The sequence below is a fragment of the Leucopleurus acutus genome (assembly GCF_964270905.1).
Source record: "Leucopleurus acutus genome assembly, chromosome: 9".
NCBI classification, from domain to species: Eukaryota; Metazoa; Chordata; class Mammalia; order Artiodactyla; family Delphinidae; genus Leucopleurus; species Leucopleurus acutus.
In genome coordinates, this window is record NC_139144.1 from 96,756,039 (window position 1) to 96,781,655 (window position 25,617).

The 25,617-nt window shown below is 45.8% G+C and overlaps 1 protein-coding gene and 1 pseudogene across 2 annotated transcripts in view; one reads left to right on the forward strand and one right to left on the reverse strand.

The window, feature by feature from the left end:
• Positions 1-8,125, forward strand: part of MGAM (maltase-glucoamylase) — a 98,885-nt gene extending 90,760 nt beyond the window's left edge. The window contains exons 44-48 of the mRNA XM_082846160.1: positions 2,614-2,738; positions 3,855-3,943; positions 5,262-5,311; positions 5,911-6,081; positions 7,797-8,125. Coding sequence (XP_082702286.1) covers positions 2,614-2,738; positions 3,855-3,943; positions 5,262-5,311; positions 5,911-6,081; positions 7,797-7,871 — 510 coding nt within the window. The 3' untranslated portion in view covers positions 7,872-8,125. The remainder of the gene's footprint in view (positions 1-2,613; positions 2,739-3,854; positions 3,944-5,261; positions 5,312-5,910; positions 6,082-7,796) is intronic.
• A 7,233-nt stretch (positions 8,126-15,358) lies between these two features.
• LOC309966651 (putative DBH-like monooxygenase protein 2) lies at positions 15,359-23,671 on the reverse strand (annotated as a pseudogene). Its single transcript has 13 exons — positions 23,363-23,671; positions 22,331-22,473; positions 20,960-21,120; positions 20,634-20,717; positions 19,634-19,802; positions 19,346-19,446; positions 18,983-19,149; positions 18,572-18,663; positions 18,193-18,289; positions 18,006-18,065; positions 16,772-16,902; positions 15,890-16,004; positions 15,359-15,601 (listed from the first exon to the last, which is right to left on the reverse strand). The product of its transcript is annotated as a putative DBH-like monooxygenase protein 2 (transcript).
• Between the last annotated feature and the right edge of the window lie 1,946 nt (positions 23,672-25,617).

Consider the following 25,617-nt stretch of genomic DNA (forward strand, 5'->3'; position numbering starts at 1 on the left):
CTCCCTCCATCCCACCCTCCCTATCCCACCCCTCTAGGTGGTCACAAAGCACTGAGCTGATCTCCCTGTGCTATGTGGCTGCTTCCCACTAGCTATCTTATTTTACATTTGGTAGTGTATATATGTCCATGCCACTCTCTCACTTTGTCCCAGCTTACCCTTCCCCCTCCGCATATCCTCAAGTCCATTCCCTAGTAGGTCTGCGTCTTTATTCCCGTCTTGCCCCTAGGTTCTTCATGACCATTTTTGTTTGTTTGTTTTTTAGATTCCATATATATGTGTTAGCATATGGTATTTGTTTTTCACTTTCTGACTTACTTCACTCTGTATGACAAACTCTGGGTCCATCCACCTAACTACAAATAACTCAATTTCATTTCCTTTTATGGCTGAGTAATATTCCATTGTATATATGTGCCACATCTTCTTTATCCATTCATCTGTTGATGGACACTGAGGTTGCTTCCATGTCCTGGCTATTGTAAATAGAGCTGCAATGAACATTGTGGTACATGACTCTTTTTGAATTATGGTTTCCGCAGGGTACATGCCCAGTAGTGGGATTGCTGGGTCGTATGGTAGTTCTATTTTTAGTTTTTGTTTGTTTGTTTGTTTTAGATACGCGGGCCTCTCACTGTTGTGGCCTCTCCGGTTGCGGAGCACAGGCTCCGGATGCGCAGGCGCAACGGCCATGGCTCATGGGCCCAGCTGCTCCGCGGCATGTGGGATCTTCCCAGACCGGGTCACGAACCCGTGTCCCCTGCATCGGCAGGCGGACTCTCAACCACTGTGCCACCAGGGAAGCCCCTATTTTTAGTCTTTTAAAGAACTTCCATACTGTTCTCCATAGTGGCTGTGTCAATTTAAATTCCCACCAACAGTGCAAGAGTGTTCCCTTTAAATAGAAAATAGCTTTGATTGAGTCTTTCAACTTTTTTTGTTTCTTTTTGAGACAAAACAAAACATAGGAAGCCAAATGTTGATGGAACAAGCCATTTAGAAAAATATAAAATTTTGATGTTTAATTAGAATCAAGTAGTTTTGAGTAGTTTCATCAGAGGCTATCTGGCCCACAAAGTGTAAAATATATCCTATCTGACCCTTTAAAGGTGAAATTTGTTAATCCCTATTCTAGAGGATACACAAAGTGTATGAGACCTATTTCACCATCTGGTCATGTGAAAAGGAACAAGTTAAGGAGCCTACTGTATAACACAGGGAACTCTGCTTAATACTCTGTAATAACCTAAATGGGAAAAGAATTTGGAAAAGGAATAGATACATGTATTTGTATAACTGAATCTCTTTGCTGTATACCTGAAACTAACAAAACATTATTAATTAACTATACTCCAATATAAAATAAAAATTAAAAAATCATTCGAGGGCTTCCCTGGTGGCGCAGTGGTTGAGAGTCCACCTGCCGATGCAAGGGACACGGGTTTGTGCCCCGGTCTGGGAAGATCCCACATGCTGCGGAGCGGCTGGGCCCATGAGCCATGACCGCTGAGCCTGCGCGTCCGGAGCCTGTGCTCCGCAACAGGAGAGGCCACAACAGTGAGAGGCCCGTGAACCAAAAAAAAAAAAAAAAAATCCTTCGATATAAGGCACACTGTGGAATATTAAAATATAGTGTAGAAATTTAGAGGAAGAAGAAATGCAAGTATACTGGTTAAAGGATGGAAGACATCAGAGGAATATGGACTGGAAAGGTACCCTGAAAGACAGATGGGGTGCCAAAAAATTAGCAAAGTAAAAATCCCTCCACGGGTAAAAATTCAAATATTGGAGAAGGGAAAACGGAAAGTAAAATTCACTATTCTCCCTGTCTCCCAGTCCTTGGTCCCCCTTCTAAAGCTAACCCCCATTAACAACCTGTTATATATCTTTGCTGATAAAAATTTGTCCATCTAGTGGATGGACACCGGTTAACGTCTAGAAAGCACAGAACAGTGCCCACAGCACAGGGTTATCTGGCCCAGAACGTCCACAGTGCTGAATTCGAGAAGCCTTGCTCTAGGCTGAGAACGTGTGGGAGGACGGTTTCTTAGGAATCGAGGTTTATGGCCTGGGGTGAGAGATGCTTCTCCCTGTCACAGGCAAGATCAAGATGTGAAACATAAGGGAAGATGTAATGAGTTAAAGATAAGGATTTGTGAAGTAAGGCAGTTCACTTTAATTATTTCTGTCAAGTAGGAGTCAAAGGTGTTAGTGAGGGTGGGGTGGGGGGCAGTGGAGGGAGACGGAGGCGGAGAGGGAACAAAACAAAGGGAACGTGTCTGGGGGAGTGAATCGGGAGCCGAACAGAAAGAAAGAAGGCTCGCTCAGCCTCCTCTAGCAGTGCTTCCTACGCAGAAACAGGATATGGGGTAAGGGTAGGGTGAGAGGCAGCTGTGATCTCATGGGGTGTGTACAGCAGAAGCCCCCAAAGACAAGAGACCCTGACATGATGCCCTGGCAGCAGCTCTCGATCCCGTAGAGCAGCTGGGCGAGCGTGGAAAAGTGTGATAACAGGTCCTGAACAGGCAGCAGGTTCCGAGCATGGACAAGATGTCTGGTAAATGCATCATTCGGGCAGATGTGTTCTCTCCATCACCTTCTTCTGGCCCACAGGGTGTGGACATTCAAGCCCGGGGAGAGTGGAAGACCTTGCCAGCGCCTCTTGACCACATTAATCTTCATGTCCGTGGGGGCTACATCCTGCCCTGGCAAGAGCCTGCACAGAACACCCACTTAAGGTGAGGGAGGGCGTCACGTTTCTCCCTTCCACGCCAGGCAGCCCAGATCCTGGTGAAGCCCACCAATCTGTAAACCGCACCCTCGGGCCCCAGAGCACTTTTACTAAACAGTTTTGCTTGCTTGCTTGCTTACTTGTTTGCATTTTAACCTTTTTTTGGATTCTGTACTCTGAACAATTCTTAATTAACAGCTCTTTTAGATCTAAGTGGGTGTGCTATTAGGTCTCATTTGAGGTGGAAGTCAAACAGGAGAGCAACCATGGTTCATGCTAGTTTTAAAAGACTGGATCATAATTGACTCTTTGCTAAGAAAATTACTGCTGAAAAATTGTGTAAGCCATATGGCAACTGAGGCTGAGATCCCTTACATGCGAGATTTTAAAATTCTAGACCTAATATATAGCCTATGTATTCTAGACCTATATAATAATTGACAATAGCCGACAGCAGGTGAATGCTTGCTCTGTGCCTAGAACTGTACTAACATGGAGATTTCTCTTTGGAGATTATCTATTTTTCCTAACAAAAGGAAAGATAAGCCCTGTGGTGTAAGTACTGTTATCATCCCCATTTTTCAGATTAGCAAAGAGAGGCTTCAGGAGGCTAAGTGATTAACTCAGAGTCACACAGTTAGTAAGGAGTTGAGCAGGGACTAAAATCCATGTATGTCTGATGTCAGACTAAAATCCTTGGAGCCCTGCTCATTTTATTGCAAAAATTCTGTTGAAAACTGAAGAACTTAGGACATCTGTAAACAGAACTCACTGTACATGTGGACATTAGGTCATGAAAGAAGAAAGACTGAGGCACTAGGCTTTTCCTCACAGTGGAGAAAGGAAGGAAGCCAGTGAGTTTGCTTGTAGCTTTTTGTAGAGATTGTAGATCTCCTATGAGCTTATACAGCCTTAAAGGAGAATTCCCTTTGATTCATTCATTCATTCCTGACATGAAGTCGTGGAGCTTATGGAGACAGAACTAGAACTAGATCCCACATCTCCGGAATCCCAGTACCCAGTCTTTATATCATGAAGCACTTCCTTTATGTTTTTATGAAGAAGCTTGGTTTGTGGCTGTGGCTTTGTTTTCACCCAAAGTCTCTTTCCTCCGTCACTGCAGCCGTCAGAAATTCACAGGCTTCAAGGTTGCCTTGGATGATGAGGGGACTGCTGAAGGTTGGCTCTTCTGGGATGATGGGCAAGGCATTGGTGAGTAAGGGCCACCTCGGATTCATTCATGTCAATACCATTGGCTAGGTTCCTGGATACCTTATAGGGCTGCTATTTCCTTTTCTGTGTTAAGACAATCGTGCACTTTTACATATAGCCATTTGTTACTTTTAAGTGTATAATACATGATCCTTGTGCCTCATGCATATGAAGCTTAACTCTGAATCTCTCACCGTTATCCAGCTGTCCTAATCCACTGTGGAAAACAGCAGTATAGGAGCTGTAGGGGGAGTTGCTTTGTAGCCAGCTGAGCTATACTTCCATATCTGGTTTATGTTCAAGGGCACATTCCCTAATTACATGTCCCAGTAAGAGAGGCAATGCCTCTATCAGCTGTGCTATTTATTGGGGGGAATCTTCCATTAGGAGTTTACAGGAATTAGTAACCTCTCAGGAGGCTGTCTCAAGCACCATTAGTAATTTCTAGGCCCAGTGATACCCAATGGAACTTTCTGCAGTGATGGAAATGTTCTATATCTGTGTTGTCCAATATGCTAGCAAGTAGGCATATGTGACTATTGAGCACTTGAAACATGACAAGTACATCTGAGCAACTGGAGTTTAAATTTTATTTAATTGTAATTACGTTAAATTTAAATAGCTATGTTTGGCTAGTGGCTACTATCTCAGACAGCACAGCTCTAGAGGATAGCCAATGCCTTCTGACCGAGTGACCAGCAACTCAGAAAGAGGCAAGTGTATGGGGAAGAGTGAGAAAGCCACCGAGGTAGGGTGTGGGGCGGGAGTACCTGTAACAAAGCTCTGGCTTGTCCACCTTTAAGGATATTCTCCCTGGACCTGCGGCGTAAATTAAGGATAAAGGACAAAGAAGTCTATTCTCTGGAGATGGCATTTAAAAAACTGCCTAAGACCTCTCAAGATAAACTGACCAATTACACACCAGCCTTGGTGTTTGTGATGTGGTGTGCATGCACGTGTGTGCAGATATGTGCGTCTCTAGCAGGAGTCTGGAGATCCGAGGTGACTACCAAGATGTTGGGAATCACAGACCACAAGAAAGAGAAGTGGACTAAGTGTGGTGTTAGAAAACTATACTATATGAGGCGACTCTCTTAGACAGAGGCAGCTGTGTACACTCACTTCAAACGTTTTGTGTAAACTGAGGTTGGAGCCAGAGTCTGACTAAATCTCCCAAAACGGAACTCTGTAAAGAAGAAAAATAAGATAAAAAACCCAAACAAAAATCATCCCTACTTTCTCAACCAAGGTAACCAGGTAAGCAATTAGAATTCTAGAGCATGTTCCAGATCATGCTTACTTTGTTCTTTGTTTGCAGATACCTATGGGAAAGGACTCTACTACCTGGCCCGCTTTTCTGTCAGCCAGGTGAGTGTGACTAGGACTGTGAAGGGAGAAGATAGAGTTCTACTAGCTTACTAAGATGCTGGGAATCATGACATAAATCCACCTAGAATTCCTTCACTGTTCATCTTACTAATTTGCAACTTCCCCATCCTCTAGACTTCAGATAGAGATATAATATGCTCCCCGGAAGTCTTCTGTGATTAAGCCCATTCATATTTCATCAGTAGCTTATTCCAGTTCACCAAGCGCAGATGGACAGGCTGTTTCGATGTTTCCTAGCCCTTGTTCCTATGTCACCTTGGAATGGTCAGCATATTTTGTGACTTCCCCACATGTGGAATATAAGGTTCCTGATAGCTGAGATTCTTTGTCTTCTCAGAGTTGGGATGATCCTAGAGACCCTGCCAGTGCTTAACCAATGCAGATTTGGATGGTAGTTGACAATAGGAGACAGAATGCTAAAATCATGGTCTCACTATCCAAGGTCACAAGACGGGGGGGCTCTTAAGTTATCTCACTTTATGGTCTACATTTGTGCCTAAAAAGAGGTTGTGAAAAATTTGAACAAATTTTGCTATTTCCCCCCCCCCCCCCCGGTTTCTTTTATCTCCAATTGACAGAATACAATGCACAGTCATGTAATTTTCAACAAATACATCAGCGATACAAACCCTTTGAAACTGGGCTACATTGAGATCTGGGGAGTGGGCAGTGTCTCCGTTTCCGGTGTCAGCATCTCTGTGAGCGGCATGGTTATAACACCCACCTTCTCCTACAACTCTACAACACAGGTTTGTGACCAGTGAAAAGTCCAAATGGTATTTCCCAACCCTGAGCTACCTAGGGCAGTTCCTTCCTGCTTCCCTTCCAGATGATACCCTCTCCTGCAAAGCCCTTCCCGAATCCCTCTGTGTTCCGTGTGTCAGAGAGGACAGCACGGAGATGAAGGGAAAATTCAGGGTTTATTATCATTTGGAACTGATGGTCTGGATCCTTACTTGTTGTGTACGTCTTCTTGTCTGCAAACCCATGTAAAACTTTGTCTTTGCCTCAGAGATCTACTTCTCAAACAGCTTGAACTACCATATTTTATCAATTATAAGACACCGTCAGTTAAAATTTGCTCCTTTATTTCCCGTGCCACAAAGAAAGAAAAAGTCTTACAAAAGTATGATTCTATGCTTTCCTATCACTTAAAACTTCTATTTTAAAAATATGGAAAGCTTTACAAAATTTCTTTAACCAAAGATTTTTATCATTTTACTATGATACTACAGAGGAAAATGTTGGGTGGAGATACATGGACATTGATAAATCTGCATCAAGGTAATTTAGGAGAGGGAAAATCTAAATGTGAAGAAATATTAGAACTATCTTAACCGTTTTATATCATTTAAGTTTTTCTTTTATTATTTAAATTTCTAGGTAAATATTTTAAATTATTTTATTTGATTTATTATTATTTAGAAGAAAAATATGTGGCCCGAATTGGTTAAGATATTTCCTCTGAACTGTCAAAGGTGTTGGTGATACATCATTTCATAAAAATTCTTTCACTGCTGTCTATGCAATTTACTCCAAAGCCACTAAGATCCTTTATACAAGTTTTCATCGTAGCATATTTTTTTGATTTTACTGTCAGCCAAGATACATATTCCTTTCTAAAATGATTCTTAAGTGGTTTACAGTCCATCCATTCATAACACCAGTAGAAGCAATGAAGTTCACACGTGTACAAACCGTTGTCAGGAGGGCTACTTGTTCACAGTAATTCCAAGCCTGTTGATTGTAAGACACATTCTGATTTCATGAATGTTAAATATGTGAAAAATCTGCACCTTGGATTTAATGCAGTGTTGTGGTTCCAGTACCTGGCCTCATGGTAAATGGGCTCTTCCCTTGTGTGCTTACTTCTTGCTTTTTTCAGAACTTCCTTTTTTCATAATCCTTCCTGATTACAAAGCCTGAAATGAAAGTTTTCCTTCACTTTGTATTTTTTACTTGTTTCCTCATTTTTGTGGTTTTCTTGTCAACCAACTTCCCCAACTCGACCAAGAGCTTATAAAGGATTTTGCCCAATTTTGTTGCTGGCAAACAAGCTAACTACTGCACATGCAGTGAAACTTTATGGAAAGTATTTGCCTAGAAAAAAACACTGAAATATCAGACTCTTACTGGGCAATCATCAAGGCGCCATAGGGAAGAGAGAAGCAGGCAATAAAAGGAGGGCTCCGAGGACATTTTCTCCAATTTGCGCAGTTGTTTCTCTGCAGTGGTTGTGTATTTCATTATTTAGGGTCTTGTCGTCTTTTCCCTACATACTGAATGATTTTTGTACTCTAAGGGATTAAGAAATACCCTTCTCACCTGAAAATCTGAGGGCAGTCTGGAAGCTAGGCAACGACTTGTGAAAGTGTTTATGGACCACTGGCTTGTATCTGATTTGCTTGACTGCAGTAAACTTCAATCACCAGATGCCCAATGCTTTTTCTTTGGTTCCCAACAGGTGTTAAACATTGATGTGACCAGCAGAAACCTCAGCTTACACAATTTCACTTCATTGACATGGAGAGCACTCTGAATTTTTAGAGCAAGATCCTAACTACGAATGGCTTTGATACTACTTATACTTCATGCTCATAAAATTATTGTGTGTTGCCAGATCGTGCCCAGTACAGCTAAAATATTTTCTTGGTTTTGTTTTATGTTCTGTCTGTGTTTTAGCCCTGTGCTATAGGCAGTAGGGAGGTGTGGAAAACTGCGGGTTACCTTGATGTCTCTCTGTGATTAGTATGGTACTGATGGCTAAACGTACATATACTGAAGACGCACTGGGTCCATGATGAAGCATGTGTGTGTGTATATGTGTGTGTGATTAGGGGATGGGCCCACTCTTGCTAAATACAAGCTACAGCTTTCCAGGATAGTTCGGATCCTAGAGCTAACTAACTCCTCAAAACAGTATCCAGAAAGAACATCTGCCAGGTAGTTAGTTATAGGGAGATGGGATAATTTGCTGAGAGCATGATATAAGGGGAAGAAAAGGCAAATGTAGGGAAGGTAAGCAGGAAAGATGAGAGAGAACAGATGATAAAAGTGACCATGACAATTAAGAAGATAACATACAAGTATTAGGAATAGCAGCCTCATGGGAAGGAGAAGGGAAGAGCTAGCTCATTTGAAAACAAGAGGAGGGGCTAGGGGAAATCCTTAGCCTGTGGGAATAGGGCTGGGGTGAGATTTAAGCAGGCAAAGTTGAAGGAAGGAATCTGAATGTAAAAAATAACTTATTTTTGCTGTGGTGTGCTTTGAAATATGTAAACCTTATTTCTCTACTCTGTGCCTGATGTATATAACCACAGTTCACACAAATGCGTGCAACTCATGTGCCAACTAAAAATAGGCAAGCAGATTTACAAACGATTTTGAATTTTGTGGTAATTTGACCGTGGGTAATCTCACTTCGGCATTAAAACTTCTTTCTATTCAGCAAAAACCCTTTTGAATTGGTCTTGTTCCCTTCAGCCTCAGAGTTCCTGCTAATCCACCAGAGAAATGATCAGGTTTATGGTTATTCACCCTTTGCCTTATGCCTCTGGCATGGGTTTTTCTTAGAGTTAGGTTTGTGGGAGGGTGTGCTTGGATGTTTGTTGTTTTTCTAATCATCATAGAAGTTACTATACTTGGTAACATAACTCTGGCAAAAACAGAATTTGCAACACTGTTGGTTAAAACACTAGGTGGTTAGATTTTGGGATAAAGAAATTATATACTAATGTTCAACAGGGATATTTACTTTTAGTATTACTTGAAAATGAGTGTATTAGAGATGAATGTGTTTACTTTCCTAGGTCTTTTTCTGTCTTTCCCTTTTTTTTTTTTTTTTTTTTTTTTTGCGGTACACGTGCCTCTCACTGTTGTGGCCTCTCCCGTTGTGGAGCACAGCCTCCGGACGCGCAGGCTCAGCGGCCATGGCTCACGGGCCCAGCTGCTCTGCGGCATGTGGGATCTTCCCGGACCAGGGCACGAACCCATGTCCCCTGCATCGGCAGGCGGACTCTCAACCACTGCGCCACCAGGGAAGCCCTGTCTTTCCCTTTTTTAATTGAAGTATAGTTGATTTACAATTTTGTGTTAGTTTCAGGTATACAGCGAAGTGATTCAGTTTTATATATATATGTGTACATATATAACTTTTTCAGATTACTTTCCATTATAGGTTATTATAAGATATTGAATATTGTTTCCTGTGTTATACAGTAAATCCTTGTTGATTATCTATTTTATATATAGTAGTGTGTATCTGTTAATCCCATACTCCTAATTTATCCCCCCTCCCTTTCTCCTTCCTTCCTTCCTTCCTTCCTTCCTTTCTCTCTTTCTTTCTTATACCAGGAAGCCAGATTCTACTTGTTTACTCATGTGTCAGTGCCTCCATAAGGCTACATAAAAATAATATAGGTAAATTAGCTTAGTATTCTAATTATCAAAATAAGAGGCTTTTGGATGAGAGCTTGCACTAACTAGGCAACTAGTGAAACATGGAAAAACAACCACAGGAATCCTTTGATCAAAAAGATGGGAAACTTGTCAGCTATCCTTTGATAAACCCAGGAAGGCTACCAGTAGGAAAGAATTATTTACTTGATATATGAGAAATATTTTATGTTATCATCAAGGACATATTGCTAGAAGTTGGCTCTGGTTGCTACAAAATGTTCAAGGAGAAGATTTCTTACTAGAGAATCCTGATTGCCAAGTCTCTGAGTGAAGCATGAAAGGCTTTACAACATTTGTAGCGTCAAGGGCCCTATTGACAGTCTAGTGGCATCTATGGAACCCCTCCTAAGAATGATGTTCTTAAATGCATAAAGTAAAATGCATACTATTGTAAAGGAATCCTATTATATTAAAATACATTTATGCAAATATTTAAAAAATTTAATACAGTAATACATGAGGTGTTTTTAAAAATTATCACATTAAATAACAAGATCTAGCAAGTGGATCTAATGTCATAACGTCAGTGTGATGAGCAGCATAAACAATATTTTGAGATATCTACAATTTTTTTTTTACACTTTATTTTTTTAATCGACGTATAGTTGATTTACAATGTTCTGCCAATCGCTAACTTCACTGTTCCTTCTTACTAATGAAAAATGGGAAGATACTGGCTCACAGGCTTGTCTCTTCCCTTCAAAATGTCTCTGTTACTTTTTCATTGGTCAACACAAGCATGTGACCTAATATCTTCCAGCTGCTGGTTAGCAAGAAGGGATGGTGAAGCTAGCTGTTCTGCACTATAGGAAACAGATTATAGCTGGGATTGTCAGTTAGCATTTAATGTGAATGACGTCACAAGTGCACACGGGGTGTGGGGAGTTAAGAGTAAACTGTCACACAAAGAATAGAAAGATTTGTCTAACAATAAATCTCCTTTCTTGATCTTTTGCCAACATATTGTCCCAATTTGAAATGAGATCCAGGTGCATTTTCCCTTTTTGCAAAGGCTCTCTTGTACTAAAGCAAAAGATATGGTGTCTATGTCATTCTAGGAGTTTATAGAGGCAGAAACAAAGTTTCTGTGCGTGCTTGTGTGTGTGTGTGTGTGTGTGTGTGTGTGTGTGTGTGTGTAAGTTCATGCACATTATTTTATATGGGGAACATCATATTTTCTGCCAGTGAAATTAATCCAAGGGTACACTATAGCTTGCAGACTGGAGGTTCTCTGCTCAGAGTGGTCAAAAACTCTTGCTTGGAAAAGCTGACATTTTTCTAAATTGACTTTTTTTTCTAGGTAACTGTGTGCCTTTAAAAAAAAGTTGCTCCATTTTCATACTCTTTTTGTATAGATCTTATGCTTGTTTCTTTTTTTAAAATTAACATTTTTATTTTGAAATAAGTGTGGAGAAAATTTGCAAACATAGTATAAAAACTTCATTATATTCTTCACCCAGATTTCCCAAATATTATCCATAAACTATAAATTATTTACCATATTTCCTCTCTCTCACACACGTGCACACGTGCGTATAATTTGAGAGTTTGTAGACACAATGTCTCAACATCACAAAATGCTTCAGTGTGTATTTCCTAAAACACAAGGACATATTCTTACATAACCACAATATAATCAGCCAAGTCAGGAAGTTAACGTTCAGACAATGCCACCATCTAATGCACACACGTTAGTCAAATTTCACCAATCATCCCAATAATGTTCTTTACAAAAAACACTAAACAACAACAATGACAACAGCAACAGGTAGTAATTTGGATGAGGAGCACATGGTGCATTCATTTTAACTGGATTTTTGGGGGGTTTTTTTGTTTGTTTTTTTTTGCGGTACGCGGGCCTCTCACTGTTGTGGCCTCTCCCGTTGCGGAGCATAGGCTCCGGACGTGCAGGCTCAGCGGCCATGGCTCATGGGCCTAGCCGCTCCGCGGCATGTGGGATCTTCCCGGACCAGGCCACGAACCTGCGTCCCCTGCATTGGCAGGCGGACTCTCAACCACTGCGCCACCAGGGAAGCCCTGGATTTTTGTTTTTAAGTTTACTGTGGAACTATACCTCAGCCCCTCTTTTTCCTTCTTGATTTTGACATTTTCACGATTACAAGTCAGATCTTTGTAGAATATTCCTCATTTTGGGTTTGTCTAATATTTCCTCATGGTTATACCGAGGTTGTACATTTCTTGGACAGGTATTACGTAGAATTGATGTTATGTGTTTCCTGGTATGCCTGTCAGGAGGCACATGATGTCTGTCCATGATTGGTGATGCTAACTGGCTTACTTCCTTGAGGTGGGGTCTGCCAGGTCTATCGTAAAATTACTATTTCCTCTCATCATAATTAATAAATATATAATGAGGAGATACTTTGAGGCTATGTAGCTATTGGGTTACTCTCCTATTTTGTCACCCATTGATGATTCTTGTCTGATTCAATTTATTACTATACATTTATTAAATGGTGATTTTCTAACTTCACATTTTTTTCTCTATATTCATTACTTGACATTTAAAGGTCTCTTCTTTGCTATTTATTTTTTGAGTGATGCTTGGTAAATAGCTTCTTCCCTGAGCCCCCCCAGATGCACCCCTTCTCTGAGATCCCCACACATCCTCACAATCCAGCAACTAAAAGTCTAACTCTTGGAAATCAGGGGGCTTCCAGGGCTCCTCTTCACTGGCGTTCACTTGGACTGGTCAGTGCCTGTGCCGTGGCTTCAATATGTGAAGCCAGAATGGGATTCCTGCCCATCCAGGAAATAGACTAGTTAAGGGCAATTGAACTTCTGGTTCAGTGGTCCTCAATCTCAGATGCATATTGGAAACACCTGGAGAGTTTAATCATTCACTAATGCCTGGTGGCTGCTCCCATCACCCAGGTGACTCTGATACGCTGTCCAGGTTGGGTGTCACTGCCGTGGTGGAGCAGTGGAGTCGGGGAGCTTTCTTGTTCGTCTCAGCTAAGTATAGCAGGAATTTAAACGTGGTGAGAATTCTAGCAAACAGGAATAAGAAACTAAGTTATCAGCTCATGAAGGAGAGGGAGACAGACAGACAGGGGAAGGAGGAAGAAGCAGAAGGAGTTGGAGAAGAAAAATAGAAGAGACGGGAAGAGAGGAGAGAGGGAGGGAGAGAAATGGGGTAAAGTATAAACAATGGATAAAGCTCATTTTAGGGCCTGTGGGAATTCTTGCGACTTTCCTATAAATTTGAAATTGTAACAAAATATTCTTATTCCTCAGGAAAGACCAGATCCTTGTAAACTTTAGCCTGTGGGTCCTCTTGTCATCACAGAAAAAAGTAATGAGGGAATACATCCCTTATTTGCTCTCCACATTTAAGATGGAGTTTTGAGTAGAGGAGGTGAGATGCAAAAAGAGTTACAGTCTCAGAGTCACTCAGAGCTGACCTGAACTTAGAGACCACTGAGGGAAGAGGAATGACAGAGACCCATGTGCCAGAAGGTTCTAGGAGGAAGTTGGAGTCATCCCTTTCCACCTCAACTCTGAGCCCTTCTTTTTGTAGTGTATCATTAGGCTTTGTGGAAACTGCAGTCACAAAACACATAAACTGGAAAAACACTTGAGGTCATCTAATTCACGCTCCTACCCTGTGTAGGAATGTTTTCAAACATTTCCCCGTCTAATATATATGCATAATATCAATATAAATGCATCCCTTTTAAATATAGGAACAAATCATTCTCCATAGGTTGATATAAATATAGTTCCTCTCTGGAGGCAGTCAGCAGCGGGGGAAATGACCCATGGCACTGGGCAAGACTCAGAGGTGGATGCTGTGAACCCAAGGAGAAAATGGCCAGCCAGGGGCTCATAGAGGCTTCACCTCAGCTCCACAAGGGCGGGGGGGGGGGGTGCTTGTCCATTTCCTGTTCATTTAGGTGGCTTCTGTTCTGACCTAATGTCAAGCTCACAGAGGATGCTCAATGAATATGTGCATGGCGACTAAATGCTGAGATCAAGAGATGGAGAGGAAAACAAAATGAAAGAAGGAAGGCTTAATAAGAACCAGAAATTGAAGTGGGTACAGAGGAGAGGAACTGCACAGGGCCATGAGCTATACAAATGGAACATTAGAAGATCCTGGCTGCAGAACCTCGGAGTAGCTGCCCAGCTGACTTGAACTTGTCAAGACAGACCCGAGAATAAGGCTGTAGCACAGACCGAGGTTTGTCATCAGAAACCCAGCCAGGAGGTTCTTCTGTTCTTGTCTTTTTGTTTTTACCTAAAAGATCGAGGTCGAAAGAATTTGCTTGGGGGGCTTGGAGTAACACAGATTGGAATAGAAATGTCAGACTTATTTGTTAATTGGGCAAACCAGAGAGAAAAGGTCTCTTTAGATTGTTTTAAGTTTCTGTCTAGATTCATTTTTATCTGTGTGTTTCTTCACGCTGTAGAATGTAATTTGTGCACTTCAGACTGCCGTCAAAGGGCCTCAACCATATTTTAAGATTACGACCTAAAGGAGAGCCTTCATTTCACTTGAATGTTGACAGCAGAGAAGCCCAGCAGTGAACCCAGACGATCCCTCTGGCTTCGGGTAAGCTGTGTTTTCTTCTTTGCTCGGCCCCTCAAGCAGTGGCGAGGAGTTTACGGAGGCTAGATCCCTGATCTCCAGGGAGTTAGGATCCCTCTAAATACCTCGGAGTATTCAGGGTAGGGGTCCCTTCCAGAAGTTAGGAACCGTGAGCAAGGCGGTTCATGCACTAGCATGCCCTTGACTGTTCTCAGAGCCCAAGTCAGCCTCCCTGGCCAGTTAGGCTCTTGACACCTGGTGATCTGAATGTTGAGAAAGTGATATTTGTCGAGTAAATAAAGATCATCTGACAGTGGAGGCACAGGTGAGGCAAGCAAGGCCTGCATTAGATGTTGCAATTTGGGCAGCCAGCCCTCCAGTGCCCTCTGGATGCCTTATCCTGAGCCATTCAAGAGACCTCCCAGCTGTCTCTCCTGGACCGGAGGCTCAAAGGAAAGAGATGGCGACAGGAATCGAGTTGAATTCTATTTAACTTGGTGTCTTGAGCTTTGTTCCTTGTAAACAGAGCACCTTCCTTTACTGCAAATCACACATGTGGCTTGCTGTCTCTGCCTCACAGGGAGGGTTGGACAAAAATGTCAGAAGAAAAGAAAAACCGGAGCCGCTCCAAGGCCAGCATGGGCTGAGGAGGGGTTACTGGGCTCCCCCCTCTGCATTCAAGCCCCCTCCTCCCCACGCGGCATCCCCTCAGTCAAGCTGGGGCACTGGACTGCTCAGAGACCCATTACCTCACCCAGCCTTGAATCTAGATTTTGTTAGAAAATGTGTGGTCCCACCAATGCTTCTAAAGCTTTAAAGGATGGGTTGCCGAGCTTGTCACGGGAAAGGCTTTAGGGACTCTGTGTCACGCCCAAGTCTGCAGTTTCATGGCCGAAGTCATGAGAAGGGCACAGATGGAGGACTTTGGGGGCCAAAGCAGAGGGAGTTTCTGTGTTTGGTGATAAGGGGAGGCCTGAGCAGGGAGGGGCCTGAGTATGTGGCATGAGGAAACGGAATCAGGCTCCAGCCCGCAGGGTGGCTAGGAGCCAAGACACGGCCCCCTGCCCAAACAAGAGGGCAGTCAGGGGGAGGCGCCTTGGTGTGGCAGTGCTGGAGCCCGAGAGGGCCATGGGGGCAGCCCTGAAGCCTACAGGGGTTCTGCCCTGGGGCTCCACTTTGCCTCTGGAGGACTCTAAGCAAGGACCACGAGGAGCAGGGATGATTTCCGGAATCCAGCCTGTTGTGTTTTCCACTAGCTCCTGCAGGAGAAGGGAGAAAATTGGTGAAGGTGGAAGCATCCCCACCTCCTTTCCTCTCCTAAGACCTTACTTGGTCATCCCCAGTACTTGCAACCTCACAGGCTAGCTGGGAGACTACCATCCACACCCACAGCAGCATCAGCGCTCTTTCTGCTCCCTCAGCTTCTCCTTCTTTGACCCAGCGTTCCTGCCATTGGCATTCATACCCCTCATTCTTCTCTTTTCCGGCCTCGTCCCACTCCCCACCATCCCTAACCCTGGGAGGGTGGTGTCTCCTGGGACACTTACGTCAATGGTCTTTATTATCACCATCTGCTGGGCCTCCTCACAGGCCTTCTCAGCCTTTTTAATGTTCTCCAGAGTCCATTCCACATTGTTCATGGCCATCATGCCCTCCATGGAACTGTCATGGGCAGGAAGAACAGACACTAGTTTAGGGTTGACTGAAAGCTTTGACAAAATGTGTATAAAATAGCCTCACTTTTGTTAGCATCAGTTCCATGTTGGCATAAACCATAAGGAATGTCTTACAACTCAATGGCACAACTGTGAGCTTGGCAGGAGAAATATCATCAGAGCTCAGAGAAGAGGATTTTTAAAAGTGAAAAAGAGGAAGTTCTGGGCTTCCCTGGTGGCGCAGTGGTTGAGAGTCCACCTGCCGGTGCAGGGGACACGGCTTTGTGCCCCGGTCCGGGAGGATCCCACGTGCCGCGGAGCGGCTGGGCCTGTGAGCCATGGCCGCTGGGCCTGTGCGTCCGGAGCCTGTGCTCAGCAACGGGAGAGGCCACAACAGTGAGAGGCCCGCGTACCGCAAAAAAAAAAAAAAAAAAGAGAGAGAAAGTTCTGACTCTTAAAAGAAGTGTTTCTTAATCTGGGGACCATGAAGTCCAAGAAGGTTGATAGGGTGACTTCAGGGAAACTATAAATGTCCTGAAATTATATGTGAAATGTGTCTGCAAAGATGTGCATTTTTCTTGGAAAGGAGTTTCAGCGCTTTCATCAGAGTCTCAGGGAGGCCCCTTAGTCCCAAGTAATTAAGGGTCACTACTTGAAAGTAAACAGTCTTTGAATCAGGTAGTGCATGAGAAAAAGGCAGACAAATACTTTGTACACAAGTGATCTGACTTCTAGAGGTCACTCTTAAGGGTCTTATCTTTCAGGATGACTCACTCTGATGCCTCCTCCCCCAGCACATGGGCCACGTAGATGATGTCAGCGTACCCCATGCAGCTGGAGATGTTGTTTCGGATATAGTAGAAGAGAAAGATGAGGCACATCTCATTAACGGTGCTGGGACCCCCCTGGAGAAGAAGAGAGAGAGAGAGAGATGGAGAGACAGAGATACACAGGCATGCAGAGAGAGAGGAACAAGGTAGGCAGAAACTAGATTAGGTGATCATTCTACCAATGAGACTGTTTTCCTTTCCCCTTAACCTTGAGCCAGCTCACTAATTGTTACTACTTCGCACCACATTTGCTTTCTCCTCCTGTGTTTCTAATTGGTGGACAATTATTGATATTATTTCCAAAGAAATATCCCACGTATCTTCCCCATCCTCTACATTTCCATTGCTATTGCCCTGGTTTGAGAAAAGATGGTTGAGAAGATGAGATAAGATGCCGAGTTTCCCAAAAAAGCCACTCCCTTTGAGCTTCCCTGGAATTCCCCATCTCTACATGTCAAAAGCAGGACCCACTCAAATATGTCACATGTTCAGGTCACTGTAATAGGACCTGATGATTTTTTTCCCCTGTGAATTCCCCTAGTGCGTTTTCCCCATTCTTCTCTTACAGTGTATTTTACTTTCTAACTTGTGTTGTAATCATTTGTATGGCTGTATTTTCTTCCTTGGAAGCATGCAATCCATTTTGAATCCTACAGACACTGAGACATTCCTGACACACAAAATATGGGTTCCTTGTGACCATAATAATAATAGCTAACTCTGACAATCTACTAAAAGTCGGGCAATGATCTAGATGTTTTAGGCATGTTAATCAACTCTCCCCTAAATCTTATGAGATAGATAGTATTAATTCTTTTGAGAATTAGGAAACTGAGACACAAGGAATCTGATAATTTGTCTAAGGTTATAAAGTTATTAATGATCATGTTGACATTCAGACCCAGGCGATCAGGCCCAGAGTCCACGCTCTTAGACACTATCACATGCTTTCCTTTCATAATCTTAGTGGGTTGTTGACAGAGAAAACAGGAATCCTTGTACCCATCTTAGAGTCATGGGGATGCGAGAGCATGAAGCCCCATGTGCCTGGGTAATACCATTGGAGAAAGAAAGGGGCTTCAGCTGGAATAATCTGAGTCACGTGATGGCCAAGGCCAGGGATGGGGCTCTATTCTGAGGCTACTGTCATTGACCACGATGGGGAGAGAGGTACTTACAAAAGTCAAGGAGTCGTGGTCCAGCGTCTGATAGTGACACCCTACCAACAATTCATCTCCCTGTGCAGAGCGAAACAAAGGCTCAAAGTAAGACACAGAGGGACTGGTACAGTCCTCTTGGCTAACAGTAGTGAGTGCTGACCCTGCCTTCCCCCAATGCCAGCCATGCCTCCCCTCAGGCTCCCACTGGCTTGATGGCCACTCAAGAAGGTAAATCTCAAGTCTCCTGCAGATTCAAGTCATAGGTATCATCTTTCCAGATTGTTTGGCGTTGTGTTCCATTTCTGAAGGGGGACAAGGGGAGGGGACAGGAATAAGGAGAGGATGAAGCAGGGAGGGGGTCTATCAACAAAGAAGTAGCGTGTGCAGTCATTCTGTGGGCACAGATTGCCCGTAAAATGAAAAAGCTCCCTCCACTGTCATATTCCTGTCGTCACTACTCTAGGGATCGTTCTAGCTTCTCCTACTCCCAACTGAGCATGACGTCATGCCACAGAATAAATAATTATTGCTAACATTTATTTCCAAATACAGAAGGGAGAGCTTCCAATCCGTGTCTTCCTTACCTGTATTGCACGGCCTGCAGAGCGCGGCCAGCCAAGTGGGTGTGGAGCAGGTAGCCGCAGACCTGGATGTCAGGCACCGGGGCCCCGTTCATCTGTGACAGGGAGGAGACCACCTGGCTCGTCAGGAACTCTCGTCTGGCCCCGCTCCTCGGTTTCCTCCTTTCACATCTGACACCTTCGTCTTATGACTGAGACACACCCCTTTAGTCCCTACTGGACCTCCTGGCCCCTCTTCCTGCCCCGCAGCCCTGCCTCCTGGCTCCCCCACCCCATTCAGGTGAGCGATTTTCCTGAGCACCAGGCAGTGGTCATTCTCCAAATCTGGGGCTCAAGCTGTGCCTTGTGGGTCACAGCAGATTTGCGATGGGGAACCGGGAAGCTCAGGGGAGGAGGGGTGCCTCCCAGCTTCACCTCGTCAAACTTCTCCGCCTTACACATCCCATAGGACGCGAAGGACTCGGCACCCAGGGGTATGAAGTGGATGGGCAAAGTTCAGAAGCCCAGCTGCAGGACACCCATGTCATATTTGCGTATCTGCGCCGTGTGGTACACTCGAATCCCCGAGGAGCCGTACACACCTGGTGCAGGAAGGACCAATCACAGGATGCAGGAGACCGTGTCGCACGGTGGGGAGGAAGAGGCCTTGGGAAAGTGGAGGGGGGGGCGGGGGGGCGCTGCCAGCAGAAGTAGGCGTGCATCCTGCATCCCTTCCCGACACCTAGAGGGCTCAGCCAGCCGCACCGCCGCTCTCCCATAAATGCTCTAGGCGCTCACCAGGAAGACTGCAAACTGCTGTAGTGAATCTCCAGTGGGACCCGCTGGGGGTCCAAAGCCATCCCAGTAGAGATACCCACGTCACCTGGAAACTGGTAACTCTGTTGGATGGAGGGTGATTTGGCGGCAAGAATGGCTGGGAAGTAGGTGCAGGGACCCGGGCCTGCCCTTGTCTTTTGGCCCTCGTCCCAGACCTCCCGTTTCCCCACCTTCCATCAATCCAACAATCCCAGTTGCCCAACCACACGTGTCCCCTTAGCGGCTGATTTCTCTCATCACACGACTCACTGTGTCCCCGACAGCCCAGCCCACGATGACCTGTGAGCAGAGGGAGGAGGCGGGGTCGGCCCCGTAGCAGTCGCTGATGCCCTTGGGCAGAGCACTGGTGTTGCCGCAGGCGGTACACCAGGATGTGGTGCACCGTCGTCTCCTTGTGATGGACCAACTTGGGCTCAAACTGGGCGGGGGACGCAGGACAGAGTGTGGTCAAGATCTTCTGGGCCATGTTCTTATCCCCCCTATTCCTTTTCCCCAAATAAAACTATGCCCGTCCCCACTTCTCTCTCTTTCTCTTCTGTTTCCTCTATTTTTTTTTTTTCCTTCCCCAACCTATCATTTCCCCTGCACTCAGTCTGACTCCTCTCTCAGCCCTCACCCTTTTAAAATCCCTTCCTGATAGCACAACACACTTGATCCAGCCGGGAACATCCCAAGACTTTCTACTTTCCCTTAAGAACCTTGTCAGTTCTCTATATTTGAGCATGTGATCATGCCTTGTTGGATTCAGTCTCTAAAGAAAACAATGGCTCCCACACATTTGCCACTCATTGTAAGGTCACACTTTTATTTATTTGATCAAAATTGAAATCACTCAAATGTGAAGTCAGATGACTGACTTGAGTTTCCTCTAGCCAGACTTTCCCGACTTGACAGCCTTTGGCCACGTCTCCCCAGCCTGCACCTCCTCCTGGGCTAAGAGAACACAATTCTGGGCCCAGGACAGGACTTATACTTTGTTCTTTGCAAACACTTATTAACCAATCACTGTCATCAAAATCGCTGCTGCACTGTGGGGCGTGAATAAAACAGTGCTGGGAGCTGTAGTTCTGGGCTCGGGAAATCATGAAACTGCCACCTCCACCAAACCTGGCCTGGCCCCCGTGTTCTCCTGACCACCTCCCTCCTTCATCCTCCCAGCAGTTTTCTTAACACCATCTCTTCAGAGTCAGCCATGCCCACTGCCTGTCTCAACCACCTTGACAATGTCCTGAAGTCTGTTTCATGGTACCTTGTAGATACGGTGCTTCTTGCTAACGATGGAGAGAGGGAGGAAGGTGCAGGCGTACGTGGTGTCATCCTCTGGGATGAAGAACTGGAGAAGGACACACAGAGGCTGAGCAGGTGGTAGGGAGGCTCCCAGAGAAGCAGGGGAAGGGGCAGGTCAGGGAAGGGTGGCCACTTGAGGGCCAGTTTGACCATCCTCGGGGGACCAAGGGGAGTCAGAGGAACCTCAGTTCCAGGAACGTACTGAATATTGGGTGCAAGAGGAAGGTCTGGATTGAGAGGAAGGTGGGCAGTGGCTGGAGGTGGCTGGGTGGGGAGGAGGGGCCTTACATCAGTGATCTCCAAGTCATGGATGATGGTGTCCTCAGGGACATCGAGATCATCGGGGTGGACAATTTGGAGCAGGAAGATGGACTCACAAAGGTACGCTCCCGATCCAGCTTCAGAGTGTCATCTGGGCCGTAGGTGGCAAGCACCCTCACAGTGTCACTCTGGGGGTATCGAGGTGCTGCAGCCCACGAGCAGCACTTTGCACACACCCACACCCAACCACCGACACAAGCCACTTGTTCACATCGACACAGTGGAACTTACTGGGACAGAGTAAAGGGACAAACTAGGTGATTAAATAGTTAATACCACAAGGGGATTGTAAGTAGAGAAAAAAGTATGGTGGACCCCTGTAAGTTCATGATTACTCAAGAAAGCAGGTTTACTTAACCACAAAACCAAGCAGGCTTGCTTAGCAACAAAACCATGCAACAGAAGCATGAGACATGCCCCCAAACAATAAAACAATGGTGACATGAGACCCATATCCTTCCCAGTGACCTCAGTAAGTTAATGACCCCTAGGACATGCTCTCTGCACACATAAAAAACAATAATTTATGGAAAGGTGACATGTCAAAGTGAAAGACCCTCACTGTACTGAGACCTGAAATAATTTTTCCATAGTACCACGACAGTCCTGGCTTGATCATGTTGGGACAAGAAAACTCCCCTGCCCAACCTGGAGGCAGAGCTGATGATGGAAGCTTGTGTCTACTCAAGAATGAGGAAGAAGTTGGTCTTCTCCCCCTCCCCAGTTTTCCTTTGATTGTAAAACTGTAGACCACTAAGTTCTCTGGGGCGGCACCCTCTCACCCACCTGATATAAGCCTCACAAGCTTCCTATTCTAATAACTCACTTCTTATCTATCACTTTGCCTCTCCCTGAATTCTTTCTGCACTGAGACGTAAAGAACCAGAGCTCCTTGGAGCCCCCCAAAATGCCACCTACCGGTTTCAAAAAGGAGAACACTTCAGACTGGGGGTCAGAACTAGTCAGGTTCCAGTTCTGCCTAGAAGCTGACTTGCTGGAGATGTTGAGTAAGTCACACCCCCTCTCATGTCCCCGCTCTGAGCCTGTGTCCACATCTGGTTCATGACACTGAAGTTCAGGGAGATCAGACAAGGTTCTTCAGGAGGGGACACTAGGGAGGGTGGCATGGGGCTGAGTCAGTGGGAGGCCACCTGTAGAGGACTGGTGGAATCAGAGGCGGCAGGATTGGGGTTGTGCCTGGGAAGGCTGAGAGAGACGAGGGCCCTGGAACCAAGACTGGCTGCCTGACAGGCACGGCCATTCCAGGTTGGGGGTGACTTCACCTCCTAGAAGGAAGGCTGCTTGTGAGCAAATGCTCCTCTCTCCTCCCTCTTTTACTGTGATGTCTTGGTCTTGAGGGTCACAGGAGCAGAAGGGCCTGGAGAAGCGCATGGTGGTATAGATGGTGTCTTCTGTCAGTGCCTGCAGCTCTGCGTCCTGGCTCCCTCCTCCAGAGCGTCTTCATCCACCAGGTGCTGATTCTAGGGTCCAGGAAAGGTGAAGGGGTGAGAACCAGGAGCCCTACGTGGTCACGGGTTCTGAGTAGTCTGGGTCCATTTAGCCCCAATAAAGTACCAAATTAGCAGAACCCAGGTCTGTGTTATAATTTGCTCCTAGGACAGAGCATGGCATCAAGGGGGGATTCGTGGGGAAGAGGGATGGACAGTGTCTGATGGAGTTTAACCACTTGACCTTGCTTTGCTTCTCCCATTTCAAATCTCATCTCCATAAATCTTAATATTCCTGTATCCCCAAGTCTTAAAAGCTCACATATTCTCTGAACTGTCTATGCTTTTCCTCTTCTCATGGGGCTCTTAACATGGGCACTTCGCCATATAAATGAAGTTCAGATTGAGTGAGACTGGGAGACAGGTGAGCTGCGTCTTCATCTGTAAAATGGGGGAAGAAACCTCACGGTGATGCTGTGAGGTTTAATGTGCAAAGAATTTGGACCAATGGCTGCTTAACCAAAAATGAGTAACAATTTTAAGCTATTATTGTTGCAGGTGCTGATGTTGTTAGATTATTTTATGTTGTGGTCTATTTGACTGATCCTAAAGGTAACTGAAGATGAGGACTGTGTACCAAACAGCTTTGACTCTTCCCCCAGTGACCTGCACCGAGACTGTGGTCCAGGACTCTCTCTCTTTCAGTCCAATGGCTCCATTCCCTTGGCAACTTAGATACATGCAGTCTGGAAGACCTAGATTCAAACTCTCCAATGGACCATTTCTGTAGGGAGAGGTCAGCCATCAGTTGGTGCTCTGGGCCTGGATGTGTTTGGAAAATGCGGATCCTTCCTGGACTCAGAGCCACCCTCCACCCAGCAAGAGACCCTCACGCTTGGGAGGGAGTCACCCTCACACTCACCGAGAAATAGACATTGCCGTCCGGCGAGACTGCTCCAACAACCAGATTGCTTCCCACCATGGTGTAGCGATTTGTGATACCCAAGCCCACCCAGCCAGCTATCTGGACCTGGAGCTCAAAAGTGATGATCTCAGCCTCAAGGTCAAAGTCCCAGTGCAGGAAAGTAACATTAGAAGGATCTAGGAACATGGAATAATGCAGACGTGATGTGAGGCCCAGGTGGTTGCCTTGAGAGGAGGTCGGCAGGGCCGTAAGTAGGAGAAGCCGAAAGAGAAGGGCACAGGCCATGGCTCCTGGGGCCTGAAGCATCTCTCCTTAGATGGACACTCAAGAAGTATGGACTTATATGTACCTCTGCCTGTGCTAGGCACCGTGCCACGGGGGAGGGACAGACTGGGGCTTTTCTGATCTCATTATCTCTGGGTTCAGAGTGGTACCACTTACACAACTTGGAGGCGTAAGGTGCCCAGAGAAGGTTGCCCTTGCCCTGGAATAGGGACCTGGCGTGAAATTCTTGGGAATGAATCACTCAGTCTCCTCCCTCCTGACCCAATACCAGTGTCCTACCCATGGGGACCCTGCAGAATCAAGGAGGTTTTATTTCTCCCTGCCTCTCCCTCTATTTCTCTCTCCCTCCTTCCATTCTCTCCCTTTCTGCCCCCACCATCCCTGTATCCTTGGATGTTCTTACTGAGCGCTCTGGCCTCTGGCACATGTCCCTCACCCCAACTTCTTACGGGCATTTTCTATTTTGTCTGTATATAGAAGTGATGCACAGACAGGGAGTGGGACTCCAAGTGGCCCTGCCTTCCAGCCTCCCTACAGTGCAGGAGGAGAGGAGGTGTTGGGAGATGCGGAGGGGAAGGCTATGGTCTCCATCTCCTGGAGGAGTCTTTACTACTAATCCCTGGAAGGACATGTAGAGGTGAAGGAGCCATAATCAGCTTTCCAGATGGGCACGTCTGGGGCAGCTGCAAGTTTCTGCACGTCGCTGGGGAGGAGCAAAGAGGCGGAGGAGGGGAAGGAGAGGGAGAAAAGGGGGAATAAATGTGAATTTGCCTTTGGGATACTCTGCATGTTGCCCTTCCTCCCACAGATTGCCATTTGGAGAAGTCACCTTCGGGGACCCTCCACTGGAGTCTTGGCCAACTTCCCCGCTGGCAAGCTCTTTGGTACGAGGCAAACAGAAGAAACGCAGAGGAATATTAAAATATCAGAACACCAGAGTGAAAAGGAACTTTAGATCCACTTGATTTTCCAAACATTCCAGTCCACTTAATTTTTTGATGAGGAAATGGGAACATCAGGGAGTAACATGTGTAGTGCCCGAACCCCCATCCGTCGGCGGCAGAGCTAACTGCGAGGCCATAGGGGCCCTGCCCCCAGGATGGTGCTCTTTGCACTATTTCCTTAGGTCACAGACACCCATAAGACACGCAGCCCCCTGGAGGCGTCTTTACCTGGCTTGTCCTGGTGGAGGGAGCTGGTGTCATTTGCTGGCTACTCCTTAGGGAGGGGACCAAAGTCCGTAATCCAGTGTGAGTGACAGAGCTGATAATCATTTGACCCTCAGTGTTCTTCCTCCATCAGACAATGGCGAGGATCTGAAAAATTAACAAGGGTACATGCCTCGAGGGCCTCCTCCATCACAGAATCCGGACCACACACCTCCACACAGGAATTCAGCTTGAGTGAGGGCACCTCTGTTTACGCCTCCATTCAGGCCACGCGTGTTCTTCTCATTACCTATGGAGCCCATCAAAGCTGGTAAGGACCCAGCTGAGGTTGTTTGCAGCTGCTGTGAGTAGTAACTGAGTAGTAACTGGGGCGCGGTGGGGAGAAGACACCGTTCCCAAGAGGGCAAGCATACCACCCACCTCTGAGCAGGCAGAGAAGGTAGGGAGCCAAGCAGCCACCTGGAAGGAAGAGGCTTACTTTGGCCCAGGACGGGAGCCTGGCCAAGGCCAGAGGGTGGAACCTGGGGAGTCACAGACCTTGAGGAACCAGAGCCCGGGGAGGAGATAACAGGGGTGTCAGAGACACTGTGATCCCAATCGCACTTGGGGATTAAGACAAATGGAGAATGGGGCCGGGAGATAGGACTGCCAGCCCTGTAAACCAAGATGGGTCCAGGATCCGTTTTCCTGCAACCCGCTCACCGGCCAGAGTGCTGACCACCACAACCCCAGTTATGGTTTTCTCCCCTCTCCCAGCCCCCTTTCCTTTAGTCATCCAAATCCCAGAGTTGACTCTCT